The 18,693-nt window shown below is 34.5% G+C and overlaps 3 protein-coding genes across 3 annotated transcripts; all 3 read right to left on the reverse strand.

Moving 5' to 3' along the window:
- Window positions 1-3,569: 3,569 nt before the first annotated feature.
- Window positions 3,570-6,755, reverse strand: LOC145015818 (uncharacterized). Its single transcript, XM_078974296.1, has 5 exons — window positions 6,340-6,755; window positions 5,612-5,721; window positions 4,865-5,236; window positions 4,282-4,753; window positions 3,570-3,997 (listed from the first exon to the last, which is right to left on the reverse strand). Exons 1-5 carry the CDS (start codon window positions 6,578-6,580, stop codon window positions 3,915-3,917), a joined length of 1,278 nt encoding a protein of 425 aa, XP_078830422.1. The 5' UTR covers window positions 6,581-6,755; the 3' UTR covers window positions 3,570-3,914.
- Window positions 6,756-12,854: 6,099 nt separating this feature from the next.
- On the reverse strand, window positions 12,855-13,319 carry LOC145017049 (uncharacterized). The gene has a single exon (XM_078975153.1). It carries the CDS (start codon window positions 13,317-13,319, stop codon window positions 12,855-12,857), a length of 465 nt encoding a protein of 154 aa, XP_078831279.1.
- Window positions 13,320-15,000: 1,681 nt separating this feature from the next.
- LOC145018693 (transmembrane emp24 domain-containing protein p24delta3-like) lies at window positions 15,001-16,882 on the reverse strand. Its single transcript, XM_078976556.1, has 4 exons — window positions 16,494-16,882; window positions 15,649-15,858; window positions 15,421-15,497; window positions 15,001-15,353 (listed from the first exon to the last, which is right to left on the reverse strand). The coding sequence occupies exons 1-4, from the start codon at window positions 16,695-16,697 to the stop codon at window positions 15,209-15,211; spliced, it is 636 nt and encodes a 211-aa protein (XP_078832682.1). The 5' UTR covers window positions 16,698-16,882; the 3' UTR covers window positions 15,001-15,208.
- Window positions 16,883-18,693: the final 1,811 nt, after the last annotated feature.

Raw genomic sequence — 18,693 nt, forward strand, 5'->3', positions numbered from 1 at the left:
AACTTTATGGCCATGGAAGCCCCATGCAAGCTATAAGGTGTTATTTTGGCCTTTAAGCTCCAAAATGCCATGCATGGAGTGAAAGCTTCACGTGTTCATGGAGTGCCTAGAGTCTAGATCTCAGTAAATATGCCTTAGTTTAGAGAAATGATGGCTTGTGGACCAAGATCTAGGTCCTAAAGGGTTAGGGTTTGAGCTGAACCCATGAAGAAGAGGTATTAACGGGTAAAGTTGGAAACTTTACCCTTAAAAGGACGTTCTCAGTATGCACGAGGGATAAGAAGCTTGGATTTGAAGAGTAAGGGCTTAATCATTTAAGAAGGCCCAAAATGACTGAAGAACTCGTCGAGTCCATAGAGGAACTCGGCAAGTTGAGTCATTTTGTCTCGATTTTGTACCATATAGAACTCAACGAGTTGGGGGTGACTCGGCGAGTTGGATCGCGATTTCAGGATTTCGGAGTTATAGAACTCGGTGAGTTGATAGGTCAACTCGTCGAGTTGAGTCAACCCAGAATGTTGACTTTGAATAGGGGTAAAGTAGCCATTTTACACTAAGAAAGAATTTGGATATTGATTAAGTGTTATTGTGACGATGTTAGCTGGGGAGTTGCGAAAGCAACCGATAGAGATTTCATTGCCAAAAGATTCAGCAGCCAGCTTGTGAGGTGAGTTTTCCTCAAGTAGGAACGAGTTGAAGGCACCAATGTCGGCCTATTTATGTATGTTAGCGTATGATAGACTTAGGTCCGATGTCGGGGTTAGCCCGATATAAATTATATGTTTCCAGACTTCGGTTTGATGTCGGGGCAAACACGAGGAATGTTTGTATGCTTAATGTCTTTGCGATTCTTGCATGTGTTTGTTTATATGTTCTAGGCTTCGGTCTGATGTCGGGGCAATCCCGAGGAATGTTTAGCTTATATGTTATGTGTTATGTGTTCCGGACTTCGGTTAGATGTCGGGGCAAGTCCGAGGAATGTTTATATGTTTATGTTATATGCTTGTTGATATGTTATATGTATATCGGACTTCGGTCCGATGCTAGGTGGGGCCCGACGTTGGACTTCGTGCCCGATGCCAGGCAGGGCCCGATGCTGGATTCGTCTGATGATGGGTGGGGTCCGATGTAGTGGGCAAGGCCCAATGTATGTTATTATGTGATTTATGTGTATGGTATGTGGTAGTTTGGGGAGACCTACTAAGCTTCGTGCTTACGGTTTTCAGTTTTGGTTTCAGGTACTTCTGCTAGCAAGGGGAAGAGCTCTGAATGATTGTATGACATACACCACAACTTTAAGCCTGAGATGATTTACTTTGATATTTGGACATATGATTTTAATACAATTTTTTGATATGATGTTTGAGATACTATTACTTATATTTTTATGAGATGATTTGGGTTTCTATGGTTTTATTTATAAATTTAAAAATGAAATTTTTTGATCGTATTTTTGGAATGTTTTCAGGTGAGCATGTTTTTCTTAACACTTTATGGATCATATGTTGAAAAATGGTAGTAATTGCAGTTGCTATCAAATTTGGGGTTTGTTTTCTAATATATTCCTGGCACCGACTATAAGTATCCTCACATTGTCAATTTCATAGAGAAGTTTGATAGATTGTTCAGGCGATAGCCAATGAATAGTATGTGGTATTCACATACGTTCCTGACACCGAATATAAGTATCCTCACATTGTCAATTTCATAGGCAACCTTGATAGATTGTTTAGGCGAGGAAATGTATACCTATTTGTTGGTGATAATATTGTTCGTTTGAAAATGGCAAGTGATAGAAGTTCAAATCCTGTACATTGAACATAAATTTATCGGAACCAAACAGTAACCAGTTCACCGCACATAATCATCGGCAAAGAAAATTCATTTTGACTTGCGATAACAAATGAACAATTTGTGACATTCACTATACGTTCTCAACACCTAATATAGTTTTTCGACAACATTATGGTTAGATTGAACCAAACATAATTTGAAGAATGTTTGATTATTAATGCAAGTATGGGGACCGAATATATGTTGTTGGTCCGTTAAATTTAGATTGAAAGAACATAATTTGAAGGAGGTTAATCTCATATTGTCGTTTCAAACCGAATGTATTTTTTGGGTGAACGATTCTCAAAACCAAACTTATTATCGTTGTTATTACCTTAGCGACGTTTTTTACGAAATATGTTTTTCTTGTCTATACAATGTTGTTCTACATTAAATTGGCATTTGTATATTTTGTTAGTACCATTTGTATGTTAGATAACATTTTCATAAAGCATGTAATCAAAATATATTGCAATAACTTGAAAAGCTTCATTGATAGTACAATTCGATTGATAATTAAACTATTGCATCTTATATATAGGATGTGTTCAGCACGGAGCGTTTTGAAGCGTTTGAAAGCTTATAGCTTCTAGCGTTTAACAAAACGTTCCGTTTAAAACAGAAAATCTCGTTTGTTACTACAAACTTCTAGCGTTTAGTTTAATCAAAACGTTTTAAATCCAAATGCTACTTCATATAGCGTTTAACAAAACGCTACAAGCTACAAACTACCCGCTACCGGCTAGTTTTGCCCAACACACTCATAAACTCAAAATTACAATTTAATATTGTGTATAATATTCATGATCATTTTTCTCTTATTCTAGCACTTCTATAACATCTTTATATAAAATTGTCGATACTTTCGCATCCTTGATTTCTTCCGTAAGATATGATATAACAAAATCTTTTGTCAAACTCTTCAAAATATCAATTGTTATTTATGTAACAGGTTTTGAGCAAATACTTATGGACCTGAAGTGCTCTAAGGGAAAATGACTTTTGAGAGTAATTATCTTTTCGTCATGTTTACGTTTAGGGAACTTCATTTTTTTTACACATTTGATCATTTAACTTGTTAAATTTGTTTACATATTACCATTGTCACCTACTATAGCAGGTGACTATGATAATATGTGAACACATTTAATAAGTGGTCACATGTATACAAATATAATATTGTTCGTTTGTTGGTAGAGGGTAAGGAAGATGAACAAAACGATAAAGATGATTACCCGGTAAATCATTTTCCCATGCTCTGATGTTGTTTATCTTGTCAAACTTTGATTTCAGAAATTTGGAAAGTTCCTTTACAAAAAAATAATAATAATAATAATAATAACAATAAAAAATATGAGGTTTGGGGCATCTAGTTTGTTGGTAGAGGGTGAGGAAGATGAAGCCACTAAAAAGGGTTTGATAAAGTTGATTTGGTTTCAAGTATAGAAAAAATAAGCGTGATATGAATCGGAATCAAATTAATGAAACTTCATGGATTCAAAGTTGCAAGACTTAAATTTCATGTTCCACCTTTGGATGTGGAACAATAATATTGCAATTTTATCCTATTAACAACAGTCTCAGTCTCATATCAGGCAGCATCAATACCCTCTACAAAGATAGAAAAGTACTTGTTTTCCATTAAGTTTCTAACCAAACTCCTTGAAACTTCTTTGTTTCGAGTCACAGACAACACTAATAATAAGCATGCAGATGCTCAAAAAGAACCACAAAAAGAAAAAGAAAAACACAATGCATTTTCAACTTTCGATTTCAAGATACAGTTGGATCTCCTTGATGATACTGCATGAACATGAATACACACACACACACACAAACATTAACTTTGTTGATTTGATGAAGATCAATCTTTTTTTCTTCCCTTAGGGAATATTCAGTCAGCTGTCAGGAACGCAAAGCGGCCCGCCACATTTTGGCTTTGACCCGCAACTGGTTTGTATTATATATTTATATTATTTATATTTATATTTATATATCATATATATATATATATATAGACGATCGTATATCTATAGCTTGACTTTCAACCCTTTTCATCTTATATATATATAACTTTTGTATCATGTTACCAATACCAAAACTGTAAGCCACCAACACCACCACCATATATGCATGCTGTAACAAGATATCGAATGTAACCCACCTGCAAAAGCATTGGAGAAAAAAGAAATTAATATCAGAAATTGCAATTATACCAACTATCAAATTTTGACGGAATCCAACGGAATTGGAATTCAAGATTCCATTCCACCGCACGTTTGGTTGCCAAATGAACGGAACGGAATTCAATTCCGCCGTCAATGTTCGATATGTCTCACACCGTTCCTAATAGACGGTTGAAACAATTCAATTCAATTCAATTCCATTCTTCTTTCTTTATTAAATGACCAAAATACCCTTCGCTATAACACAAGAGGGATAACTTACAAGAAGAGGATGATGGCAGAGGTGAAGGCGCCAAACCACTTTCATGGCTAGGAACCGATCCATAAGACACAGCAGGCAAAGGAGAAAGATTTGGTGGCAAACTAGTAGAACCGCCAGGTGGAACGCCACGCTGACGTGGACCAGGTGACACGTCATCATCGGACCCACCAGGAGACGGGGAACTCGCCGGAGCTCCGGTGGGACTGTTTTGCTCCGGTGAAGGAGCCGGGGAAGGTGTGGGGGCATCGAGGGTACGAGACAGAAAAGACGACAAACTGATTTCCTTAACTTTTCCAAAAACTGAGTGATCAAGTCCAAGGTTTTTTCCCGGGGGCGATCCGGTAATTTCCTGTGCTAATTGCTTCAGTCTTTGAGGGTCGAGACTGCCTAGATTTGACACGATTGATGCCTGGACTGTTACGGGTGGATCTTGGGTTGACCCGACTTTGTTTGTCACTTGCAAGAATACACTCTGTAGAAAAAAAATTAAAAATTAAAAAAAAAAAAATGTAGGATGCTATAATACACAAATGAATTAAAGTAGTTTGATATTTCTTGAATATAAAAAAGCATATAGGTATACCTCATCAGGCATTAACTGCAATCCGGAATTTAATTGTTCCTTCAACACAAGAAAATTATATTCTATTTCTTGTAGGGAATTACGAAGAGTAAAATTAAAAAGAACTTCGGGTAGAAACCAAACAGGAGGAGATAGTCTTGGGATAATTGTGATCCCATTGGGAAACTTTAGAATTTCAAAATTAGAAGTCAAACCAAAAATCGATTTTGTCAAAGTCAAATTGGAACGTTGACTAAAAAGGTCAAGTAATGAAGTTTTCAAGACACTTAAAGATATGGGGTTTATAGGGGAGTTCATAGGTTTATGAAGAACACCAAAGACCACATCAGTGTAGTTATATTCACTGGATTCATGCATTGATAAGATAACAACCTGAAAAATAAACAATTATTGATAAAGGTTGAATGCAATAAATAGCAACATACTTTGGTTTCTTTTTTTATTATACCAACCTACTTTCATTTTTTTTTTCTATTATAGTAATCAGAAACTAATTAATTTCTGCAAAACAAACAATATTTCACATTCTTATCAATTTATGCAATAATGTTTCACCTTTTTACCATTTTACGCAACTAATGATTGCAGCTTTTGGTCATAGAAAAACGTTGTTGCAAATTTTGTATAGAAGAACACTTTGTTGCATAAATTGGGAAAAAATGTGAAATTTTTGTTGCATAAATGTACACTTAACACATATTAAAATGGACAAAAAGAATGGAAGTAGCTTTTGTTGTTGCAACAAACCTGTGTGCCAGGGACACCTATTTCATTGTATATATCATACTCTAGTCTTGTAATTTGGGGAAGAAGAAACGAAACTGACTTTTCTAATCTGAAGTATGCCTGAACTTTAGCTGAAATAATAACAACAAGGTCAACTCAATAATTCAAAAGAACCATAAGAATCATACATACATCCATGGATAGTTAGTTGCATACACATGATTTCCCCAAAAGTTTGTATATGAAGGGAATGTAAGATCAATAGATAAATTAGAAAGTGTTTTAGGAACCCTAATTATAAGAAGGGAGCTGCATAAACTTGGTTTTTTCGAGAATTCGCTTTGATGTTTGAAGTTTTTGAAAAAAAGGTGTGCGAGAGTGGAAAACAGAATCCAGGGTCATTCTTATTCCAGGAGAAAATTATAAACCCTAAATTGCTGTTGAAAGTCATCGATCAACGATCACGCATAAAACCCTGATTCAAGATCACTAAAACTTGGCTTAAATCTGAATCCCGGGTGACCCATTTGCTCAATTGATCAGAATTACATAAATCCTATATCAGTGTTTTCATAGTCAACAGTCAAGAGGAGTTCAATTCAGAGATCATTAAGTAAAATTTAGAATAACCCATTTGTTCATATCCCAAAAACAACCACCCAAAACCCTAACTACAGTAAAACTAGAAATTCAAATTCCAAACATTCAAATAAAGAAAATCGAACGAATAAAAGAATCAAAATACATACCACTGTGCTTGATTGAATCATTTGCATCGTACCCAGATTGTCTATGGTGAATACGAACGACCGAAAAGATCGCGGAAAGGGAAACGGAAGCGCTAAGGAGCAAAATGAAAGCACACTTGAAACTGAACAATCGAGCAGTTCTTGAGAAACCCCTTGAACATCGAACAAAGAACGAAGACCCGTGACGATTTTGCTGCTGCTGGAGGTGATTAAGTGGCAATTGGGGTTGGGATTTCCCCATTTGCAGAGCATCTGTGCACTCAATCTATGTGTTTATCTGTCGATTTTACTCTAAAACATGAATGACTTTGATGGAATTTTGAAGTTGTGCAAGATGATGAAAGAATTCATGGTTAATGCATCCCCTTTTCTCCTTCTCTTTATCTGTGTTATTTGCACAACTGTTACTAGTGCTGATGAGGAAGCATCTCTTTTGTACCACTAATGCTATTTTGTCCTCTTCTAATTCCAATATTTTCACCTTCTTGACAAAATAAACTTTTATCAAATTTCAATCATTTTTATTTTAATAATTTATTTTCAATATTAATATTTAACAGATTTATGGATTAACATAATCGTAATTTGTGAGACAAAAAGAACCTAGTAATAAGTACAATTCTCTAAAGATGCATGTACTATTGGTGTAATGTAATGTCCAAAAAATATAATTCAAAATTTTCATTTTTAGTTTAAGTAAAAACAATATTTTAATATTATCCATGCATCCCGAATAAAATAAGTGCATCAAACATTATAAAAATGAGAGTGAAATCTCAAATGCGTAATCTATTTGGTGTGTGTGATGCCGTCAACCCGAGCTCTTCTCTTAAGAACCAGAAGTACATAAAACATAAACTGAAACCGTAAGAACAAAACTTAATAAGTTCCCCAATATACCGCATATCATAAATACATAACATATAACGGACCCCGTCCAAAAAGTATAACGGGCCCCGCCCTAACTCGTATAACGGGACCCCGTCCAATGAGTGTAACGGCCCCACCCTAACTTGGATAATAGGCCCCACCAAATGAGTATAACAGGTCACGTCCTAACTCGGATAATGCGCCCCGCCCACATACAAATCATAACACATAACAACTAATAGCATACTGAATAATCATCGGGCCCCACCCAAAAAGCATACAAGCACATCCACATACTAGTGTCACACGAACAATGAGTATTCTAACAGGTCAGATCATGGGTCAACATTGGTACTTTTGACCCGCTATACATGGTGAGGAAACTCACCTCAAATGTTGAATCCCACTGAAGATCCCTAGTTGTTGTCTTGACGACACCCCGAGCTATCAGTACAAAATATCACCCAATTAACACTTGGGTTCCATTCTATATCCAATAATCCATACTTGGGGTAAAATGACCACCCGACCTAGTTTGATCTAGGGCCCAAATCCACAATCTAAAATGCCTAAAACCAAATAATCATTCATGACCCATTTATGGCCCAATATTCCAAATTGGGCCCAAACCCCTTTTATGGGCCTTACCCAAAAGCCCAATAATTTTCCTTAGTCCAAAATCTTGATTCCAGATTGCTCATTAAGGCCCAAAGCAACAAGGTCCAAAGAAGTTGCCCAGCCAAGGCCAAAAAGATGTGAAGCCCAACGAACTAAGTACGTGGGGTGTACTTGGTTGTACGCTAAGCGTACACGTAACCTAGATTGTACATCGTGTGTACGGACTTGTACGCCCAGTGTACGAAGCCATTAAGCCAAAAATTAGTCTTAAGCTTTTAATGCTTAAGACTGTAAGCCCAAAATACATATCTAACCCTAAAAGACGTCTAGAACCATAAAGTCATTGACTTGGTGACTTTGTATGCCCCCAAAAGATCCCAACTTCAAGATATAACATTATACTTTCACAAAAATGGCATAAACTCATGCACGGATGGATCTAAACATTAAAGATGACAATTTTATGCATCTAGAACCTCAGAAGCACCAGGATTGGCACCTCAAAGCTCCTAGAGTGGTATCAAACCACTATATCTCATTTATGGGCCAAAAGGGACAAAAACTCAAACATAAGAGATTTAAACCATCATTGATCAAGTTCATATCTTTTTACCTCAAATAAGTTGGAAATGAAGCAAAAAGGTCGAGATCCACAAGCTCCTCCTTGATTCACCACCTTGCACCAAGCTTTTACTTCTTGAATATGAATAAAAACACACCAAATGGACACTATAAGCTGAAAATGGAAGAGAGGAGCTTAGGGTTTTTAGTATAGGGCTAGGAGGACAGATGATGCTAATAAAATAAGGGTTTCATGGTCGATAATAATGTCTATACAGTGTCCACACTTGAAAATTAGGGTTTTCATTAAACCTTGCGTACACCCCACGTACAAGGCTATACGCCCCACGCACACATCCGGAACCCCGTCCAAGCCTTTGCATGAGTATGTTAAGCATACCTTTTGGTACGCCCTGCGTACTCACTTTACAGCTTGTACGCTAAGCGTACCTTGTGGTACGCCCCACGTAAAACTCAAGGACTAAAATGCACAAATTATTGCATTAGGTGTCTAAGTTCATAACTATAATTAGTATATACTTGAATTGATAGTAGCACAATCATTTTGGGTTGCTTTCAAACCTGATAATTGAATAGGATGACTGTTATAGAGAGAAAAATGATTTATTAATTTATTACCTGGTTAAAAAATTAATTAGAAATCAAAACAAATGATTTATTAATGTATTATTGAAATATTATATTAATTAGAAATCATATTGTTTAAATAATAATTAATCAGAAATTAATTTGGAATGGGGTTAAAGGAATTACTAAAACTGCAGGGTCTAAAGGTGACAATGTTCAATAGTTGAGCATTGGACAATTCTAGAACCTAATGAGGGGGAACGAAATCCAAAGCATCTCCAGGGTTTTCTTGGGCTCTAATGGTACCTTGGATGCCTTACGGAGGAAGTTAATGGATTATGGTTATCTTTGATATATCTGTCTTATCCAATGCCTTATGAAGGAAGTTGAGGGATTATGGTTATCTGAATAGAGTCAGCTAGTTCTCTAAATTAACAAAATCATTTAAATTCAAATTCGTTCATTCATTTTATGCTAATATACTATTTTTAAAAGTCTCTTTTATTGTACTTTGAGATTCTATTTAAGTTTTGAGGTACTAGCCTAAACCAACGCATGTGCCCCCTTAATCCCATGCCATCTTTCACAGTCGGGTTCATAGTTGAGAGAGAGAGAGGTGTTTTTTTTTTCTTTTAGTTATTAAAGTATATAAATAAATAAATAAAACTGAAAAAGAAAAAACAAAGGCAAAATCGTCATTACCAAAAAGTTTAAAGTAAAGTGAACCATAATGAAAAGAAAATGAAAAATTTTGGACCATAAATGCTAGTCCAAACATATTTGACGCAAAGTGACAATTTCGACCTAATCACATAGATCATTCTTGAAATTTTATCTTAAGTAAATTTATGAAATAGTTTAGAAATACACTAAAATTTCCCTTAGAAAAAAAAACAATAATAGTAAATTTTCAGGGATTTAAAAGACGATATAAAACATTTTGTTAAAGTAGTTGTCTAGTTGTTATAAATGCAATAAACTTTTGACTTTTGGGCTCTGAAATCCAAAATAGCCTGTTTAGGACATTGGATGCCGCTTCTATATTTTTCCTCATATGGACATGGTCCCATACTCCCATGGACGACATCTGTATATATTCTGCTTATATTAATTAATTTAATGACATGTTTTTATCTAATTTTTGTCACTATTCCTTATTATTATTATTATTATTATTATTATTATTATTATTAGAGGCCCCTTCACCCTATCTGCCATATCATATGTCGACCGTTTTCCTATTTGTCGTCCACTTCAGGGGTAACAGAAAAAAGATAAATCGTCTTCCTAATGGCCTACACTGAATCCTTTTTATGAATAGTATTTAAGAATAAATTGCAGAATATTAATAATTATTCGACTGTATAAAATTTGAATCTTGAACACTGTTTTTTAAAAAACATTTTAAATAGATATTCTAATTTCATATGATTATTTATTACTCGTTTGTGTGTTTTAAATTAACTTTAAGCTAAAAAAATTATGAGTAAATTACGCGAATGGTCCCTATGGTTTAGGGTAATTTGCGCGTTTGGTCCATAACTTATTTTTTTAACTCGGAAGGTCCCTACTGTTTGTTTTTGTTACGCACTTGGTCCCTGTCTTACCTAAAAAGACTATTTTTTCATTGAATTTTTAATTTATTTAAACAAAGACACCCTTAGCCCCACTCCTCTCACCTTACCTTACGCACCCCACCATTTTTCCCTATTTAAATAATGGTATTTTTAGGTAAGACATGGACCAAGTGCGTAACAAAAACAAACAGTATGGACCAAGCGCGAAACAAAAATAAATAGTAGGGACCTTCCGAGTTAAAAAAAAAAAAAGTTAGGGACCAAACGCGCAAATTATCCCAAACCATAGGAACCATTTGTGTAATTTACTCATTAATTATTTAGATAAAATATCTAAATAACTAAATTCATGAAAAGGAGATGACTAAAAAATTATAAACTCCTTGTCTTTGGAACTCTTCTGTCGACATAATTAATTAATTAGAAAGAATTGAGTGGTTAAGATTTGTAGTTCATTATTGGCTTTAGACTTTAAAATAATCATTTGACTAGTTAATGGCCATTTATTCATCAGTATGCATCATATTTTGTTGGAGTTTTCAAAATATTTGTAATTAACTTGTTTTGTTGGAATTTTCAAAATATTCCCTTTATATATGTAAAAATAATTTAAAAGTTTTACATATATGATATTGGGCAAGTTGCAAGTGAAAATAACATAGTTACTAATCTATAATGATATAAGAAACAGGGTTACATAAAATTCGTTCGTATTTAAATAACTTAGTATTTTATTTGAATGTAACATAATGACATATATTTTAAAATGCGGATTATAAAGAATACATTCAATAAAATAGATATGGACCGAAGGTATATTCTTTTTATGTCTTTTGTCCGTAAGGACCATATGATACGTGTTATAACACAAATAATAAAAAATCGGATAATCTTTTTAGATGTGCACGCATAAACTCAGCACAGCAACAAATTTTCTTTTGTGGTTTCGTATCATTCTACATTCATAAAACAAGGCATCAAATCATCACATCAAAAATTCTTTGTCATTTTTTTTGAACGTTAGAATTTTATAAAAGAAGTCTAACAAGACGTGAGATAACCAAAACCTAGTTTAAAACATTAACAAGGCTTTGAAGTCAACCTACCCAATTAGCACTAATCTTATTGTTCTTATTTGATTAAAAAAAAAAAAAAAAAAGGATTGTGTGGCAATAAAATCAAGGATAGAAGCCTTTTTAGGTGTGATCGTTCCAAATATATAGTCATTCCGAAATGCCACATTGCCCAAAAAGTCGTAGCAACCACCGCATGTAAACATCTCATTTGTAAAGCTGATTTTTTTTGGTGCGCAACCCATGTTTGTAATTCACCATACTTATGTATGTATGGCATAGCAATCTCCCACCAGCTTGCAATTTGTCTCTAAATTTCCACTGCCATGGAGCCTGTGAAAAAGACATGATCCCCTGATTCGACATCGAAGTCACAACTATTACAAAGAAGTGAGTCAATATCAATGCCTCTTTTATCAAGATTGACTTTAATATGAAGTTTGTTCGTTTTCAATATCCACTTCAAAACATTGATCTTGATCGGAACAAGATTATTACATTTAGTGTGATTACCCTTTATAATTAAGGTGCTTTTATCGATCAAAACTCTAGCAGACGCAACCATGAAGACTCCTCACAACTCCAAATCCCAATTCCATCTATCTATTTGATCCGAAAATACCACATTTTGCATAAGCTCCAAAAGATGCAACATTTCCTCCAACTCGGATCCCCCTCTTGGCAGTCTTCTCAAGCAAGTATATCACACATCCATAATCTTTCTTTCGTCTACTATGGCATGGTTATTAATATCAAGCCTATACACTCTTTGAAACTGACTTTTAAAAGGAATATCACCAATCCAAACATCATTCTAGAAAGAAGTATTCTTACCATCACCAATTTTTTTTGGAGCAAAAAGAGTGGAGATCAACACCTTCATCCATTAGTTGCTTTTCGGATCTAAGGATATCAATCCACGTTGAACCCGTAAACCCGGAAGGGATAGGGGAATTTCCAAAGATCATTCTCTCCATAAATGCTTTTAATAACATGGGCCCAAAGATCATGTGCATTAACCAAAAATCTTCATTTCCATTTGAAAAAGAAGAGTTATATTATAGGCATACAAGCTTCCAACTCCTAACCCACCATCTTCTTTACTAGCAAGACCCTTCTTCCATTTAACCCAAGTAAGTTTCTCTTCATCCATATCACACCCCATAAAGAACCGGTTTCGAATAGATTCATCTATGAGTTTTTGAGGAGCTCTAAAGATGTTCATGAATTAGGAAGCAATACTACCAAGAACAAATTTGATGATTGTAAGATGTTCGCCAACTGAAAGAAGCTTTAATTTCCATTTGGATAATTTGGAGAAAAAAATTTCCCCAACTTCTTTCCAAGCATCAATTATAGCCATACTAGAACCCACCGGAAGACCAAGGTACATGAATGGTAGTTTTAAGGTCACACACCCAATAACTGACATGATCCGTTCAACTGTCGTAAAATTAATCCCAATACCTAGTAACTTGCTTTTATGAAGGTTAATCTTTAATCCGGAAGCAAGGTGAAAGCAATTCCACATTTGAGCAATACTAGTGAAATTCTCTTCATCCCACCCACCAAGGAAAGTTGCATCATCCGCATAAAAGAAATGAGTAACCTCCATAACATTTGACCCTACTTGAATCTCTCGTAAAAGAGAATTTGAAACAACTGCTTTGACTGTAGCATGAAGACCTTCCATGGCTAAATTGAAAAGAAAAGGGGAAACATGATCTCCTTGTCTAAGACCTCGTTGAAGTTTGCATTCAGAAGTATGCGATCCATTAATAAGAATAAAATCCCTTGAGGAAGTAAGACAATCATGCACCCATCCCCGCCAAGAAGCACCAAACCCGATCTTGTTGAGAACATCATATAAGTAAGCCTAACATACCTAGTCATACGCCTTCTCAAAATTAACCTTGAAAATCATTAACTTTTTCTTTTTCTTCTTACACCAAACTACAATTTCACTCAACATGAGCGGTCTGCCATATTTAGTTTCATAACGAAAAAAACGATATTATTGTCTAATTAACTAGCATATTTAGTTTCATAACGAAAAAACGATATTATTGTCTAATTAACTAGCATAACTACATAACAATTAGACCAAACCACTTTCAAACAAGTACAACTTACCATCTCAAAAAACATCATGAAAACATGATCAACCGACTCTATCAATTTTTTCTTTCCTACTTTTCTCGTTTCTTTCATATGCACTATTCAAGTTTTCTTGTTCCTCTCAAATGTCATATTCCAGTTTTCTTATTCCTCTCAAATGCACCTCCTTGTCTCCTGCAACTTTTTGAATTGTACCTCTTTTGGTGGCATTTGCTACAAGTGACTATCATGTGTTTCCTAGTTAGCTTGTTCCTTTGACTACTATCATATCCTACTTGTTCATCTTCATCTCTTTTTCTCTTATTCTTTCATCTACCAACTTGTTTTATGATGCTTTGGTGCATTTAGTATAGTTGGACACCTAAACCTTAGCCATATGTATAGGTCATTAATAGGGTCAGTCGTCACTCTATATATATTTTCCATGAAACCAATCAAATTTATGAACCCATTTCTATGGTATACCGGCACCCATACTATGTAGTCTTATATCCCAAATATATGTTACTTTCTTGCATGTCCTGGACTAAATGGATTGTGTGGAGAGGTTTCCTTGGAATATATACAAGCATAAATAGGCACACAACTTCCATTGTAGATATTAGAGTTTTTAACCATTCTTGGGCCTTTCTTAATGTTGCAATTGTTGTTATCCTTGCTACTTTCTAAGACTAGGGTTTTGTATAGTGCATACATTTGTCATATACTATATATTGTAGTTATTATTTTTCTAAAATTCTTTGCTGAAATTTATGTTTTATTATTATTGTTCTTATTATTGATCGCCCACACACTAGGTTACTTATTATTCGCAAGTTATAAGTTATGCATTTAGTTATTTCATATCATGTAGGGTGCGGGTGACTTATTGTGTTCTTTTGAGTGGTTGTGACATTTGATGTGATGTTGCATGTCATCGATGGTGTATCATGACAACCATATATCATTATAGATCGGATCAATGGACACTACTCATGTGTTATGGGGTCTTCCAATCATGTGTTATTAACATATGGATTTCCCTATGTTGTTACTCTTCCCCCTTACATTGTTGAGTTTGGGTCAGCTGTTATTAGTATTTTTTTGATTACATGGGAGGGAGATCATTACATTCAAGGTACCACATAGCTAATGCTAAAAACAGATGTTGGTCACTTATATTAATATTGGAGCTCTACTTCATCTGTTACACTTACACATTGCTATATAATTGATAAAGAAACACAAGTTACGACTTACGAGTAAGTAAGTAACTATAAAATTGACAAGCATGATGTGGTCATAACTCATAAAAACTAATTCCAACTATCTGAAAATCACACATAAAAAGGATATTCTTTATATATCTCTACATATCAAGAATCTCGAATCCACCATAATCAATATTAAAAAGAAAAAAAAGGAACGATGATTCTATAACTTAAGTCCCGCTTCATAATATTACCATTAAGGGTTGAGAAAAATCTAGATAAGTTTCTTTTTTTGGAAGAAGCGCGTTAAGTACCATAGTTGTCCACAAGAAGCCAAAATGCAAACACCCAATGAAAAGATACTATACCATGCCACCCTGGCATTTGTAGCCTCACTCACTCCTCTCATTTCTGCTTCTCTGTTTGAAATAAAAAAAAAATTGTTATTAACTTATTAGAATAGATGAACATAGTAAGAAAACTCACCTGCCCTTGAGGTATAGCAAATTATCATGAATTGCCTCCACAGCTCCTTCAAGCTTTCTCAATTCAAGCTCAACCCCCTGTAAATCAATTCAAACAAACATCAAGATTCAATCAATAACTTTCAATGTATGATGATTTTCACCAAAGTGTGTGACAATTAGTCAAATTTCTAAAATACCCTTGTCCATCTTTGATGTTTTTATTGGGAAAAAAGAAGTTTATTCTCACCTCAATCTTTTCTTTCCTAGCAACACTCTCCCAATCTTTTGCTGCAACTCCAATTTTCCAGTCAATATTAACACTCAAGGCACCACCTTGATTAGGGTGATCTGGCCAAAAACATGTCACATATTGACCTGCTTCACTTGATGTGAATGCAAATTGACCATGTGTTATATTCTCCTTATGATGAAGGATGTTTCCATAAGGTGATGTGACCTGTTAAAGTAACAAATGTCACTAAGAAAGAGAGCATAGTAGTGAGGTTGGATGAACTTAAAGAATATGCAATATAACATAATCTGTAGTATATTAGTAACATTCTGATTCTGGGAGAAAAATGAGTATTTTTGAGGTTTAAATTCTGCTAATTGACTTTATGTATTATGATGCAACTATTTTTTAGGAGATCATTGGTGTAAAATTTTGCATCAATCATATACTCCTTTTTGTCCCCAAAAAGAAGATTCCACTTCATAATTCTTTCTGCAGGGGAAAAGAATCATAGTTGTAATTTAGCATAAAGTTAGATATCATGCTTCCAAATTGCCCTTTAAAAATTAATGAATACTAAATCTTTTATTTCTTAAAAAAAACAAATTTGGGGGAGGGATGAATGGTTATAATTACTTCAAACTTTCAAAAAGGTATTCCCAACAGCTCAAAAGTGAAATAAAGGCACAAAATTCATGAGCTAAAACCTAAGAATTATCGATAAGTAATTGATCAAACACACAATTCTACGCAATAAATTCCAAAAAGAAAACCTCAGACAGATCATAAAGGACTTCTTAAGTTGCGGCATGCAGGTGCTTAGGAGAGTAAAACATATACATTGACACATCTATAATTACCTTAGCGGAGATGGTCGGAGTGGGATGAAGGTGATCATCGGAGATAACGACGTAATCGCCGACGACGACGACGTTGTTGTGGATTTCCTCCGTCACGCACTTGTTTCCCGATCTAGGTAAATTCAGCCATACAGATTCACCCTTTTGCACCAATAGTAGCATCAATAAGAAAACCGGCAACAATACCCTAGAATTCTCCGCCATTTTCACTCTATATGTAGAATTACGTATGTAGATGAATTATGTGTACCGATATCTACGCCTCTGAGTATCAATCGATCGCTGAATTCTGGTAAGATCGAGGAACAACCACGTTAATCGTAGACGGGTGTCTCATGCGTTTGGGGTTGCATTTGGTTTTCAGTTGTACTTAACTTGTGTAGGGATGTAGAAGTGTAATTTGGGCTGCATGGGTTCATAATTAACTTCATTTTAGGATTGTTTAAATATTTAATTGGGCCTTCATTCTCTTTTCATCCTTTCCCATTTTCTAGTTAGTTTTTACTATTGAAACTCATATGCAATTAGTCTTTCACATTTAACCAAGATTGATGCTTAGTCCTTCTCGAAAGTCTAACCCTAGCCATTACCACAAAAATGAGTTTAGTTTAAGCCTATGTTTGCCATTATAATCCCTTTATTTATGTTGGTCATTCGAATGCCTTCTTTAATATCACACATTATCTCTAGAAACTATGATAATTATATCTTTGCATTTTGCTAGCAATAGTGTTTAAAATATGGACTTTTGTGTCCATTGGATCAAGACTTTGATACCCTCAACATATATAATAAATGGTTATGTTTCAATTAAGTACATGAAAGCCATTTAAATTTGGTTTTAATGGTCAAAGATACTGCATTATTGCTTTTTTTTTTTTTGGGTATAACAGAAGCTAATCTCGCATTGTTTTCCATGAAACTTCATCATGGTGAGAGGGTTAATAAATTTCTAGGAATAAGAGGTGATGATGGTCATATTTCAATTTATCAATTTGCTTTATGTATATGAGTTTTCAGTTTATGAGATGGACATAATAACATGTGAACCGGGCTACATTGTTCCGCTTGTGATATACTAACATTTGAAAATCATATAAGCAAGAATAGATTTTAGATTAAGGGCTTTGACGTATAATGATGACATCTTCACACTAACTTAATATATGGGTGCATAACAAGCTCATAAAGGTGTATACTTAATGTGTGGCAACAATTATTTCATGTCTCTAAAACCAAGTAAAATGAGTAACAACAAATATTTTGAAGGGGATATTTATTGATGGCCTGATGGGTATACAAATATAACGTCCTAAAAATCAAGGTAAATTTTTTCAAATTTTAAACAGAATTAAAAGTCATTTCCATAAAAGTTAAACATCATAAAAGTTTCACAACATGGAATAAAATTAGAATATCATATCATATCATCTTTCAATCATGAAGTCTATTGGATAATGTGTACAGTCAAGTCTTTGCCTTGCTCTGATCCTCGGAAGTACTTGAAACATTTAAATTCACAATTGTAAGTCAATGCTTGATTAGTTCCCCAAAGTATTACATACAACACAACATGGCTAACAAATAAAACAAATATTGGTTATCAGTAACCCTGAGTTATCAGCAATTAAATTACAACAATTCGGGTTATCAACAACCCCGAGCTATCAGCAACTAACATACAACAAGTTGGGTTATCAGCAACCCCGAGTTATCAACATCCCACATACAACACACTATAAAAGTAACACAGCGAGAAAATTCATCTCACATACAAAACAAAAACCTTTACTGAAACGTCCTAAAAATTCATAGTAAAAATTTCATTTTTAAAACAAGTCATACAAATAAGTTGTTCCAAAACCAATCAAGTGATTACATCATGTACACATCATAGTAAAAATCTTAAATAGTCAATGTAGAAACTATAGGGGATGCAGTGCAAAGACACTGAACCCTTCCTTTTAGAATCGGAAGCACTTGAAACCATAAATGTAAATCTTAAGCACAAAACTTATTGAGTTCCCCAAATACCACATACCATACATACAATAGAGATTGCTATGTTCCAACCATCTTCTTATAATTGTCATTATGCCATGAGCTATATCATGGTCTTTCCTTGCCAAGTCGGGGCCCACAACCCACGTCTTACAAACAAGTGACAAGAGTCACCTCCTGGTCTTCCATGCAAGTATCA

Source organism: Lactuca saligna, chromosome 9, assembly GCF_052625555.1.
Source record: "Lactuca saligna cultivar CGN05327 chromosome 9, ASM5262555v1, whole genome shotgun sequence".
Taxonomy (NCBI): Eukaryota; Viridiplantae; Streptophyta; class Magnoliopsida; order Asterales; family Asteraceae; genus Lactuca; species Lactuca saligna.

Coding starts and splice junctions, on each gene's coding strand:
- LOC145015818 (XM_078974296.1), bottom strand. CDS start 6,580: ATGGGGAAATCCCAACCCCAATTGCCACTTAATCACCTCCAGCAGCAG. Junction 5,722..6,339: donor TGATTCAATCAAGCACAGTG/GTATGTATTTTG, acceptor TTATTATTTCAG/CTAAAGTTCAGGCATACTTC. Junction 5,237..5,611: donor TAGGTGTCCCTGGCACACAG/GTTTGTTGCAAC, acceptor TTTATTTTTCAG/GTTGTTATCTTATCAATGCA.
- LOC145017049 (XM_078975153.1), bottom strand. CDS start 13,319: ATGGAAGGTCTTCATGCTACAGTCAAAGCAGTTGTTTCAAATTCTCTT.
- LOC145018693 (XM_078976556.1), bottom strand. CDS start 16,697: ATGGCGGAGAATTCTAGGGTATTGTTGCCGGTTTTCTTATTGATGCTA. Junction 15,859..16,493: donor CTCCGACCATCTCCGCTAAG/GTAATTATAGAT, acceptor TTACTTTAACAG/GTCACATCACCTTATGGAAA. Junction 15,498..15,648: donor CTAGGAAAGAAAAGATTGAG/GTGAGAATAAAC, acceptor ATTGATTTACAG/GGGGTTGAGCTTGAATTGAG.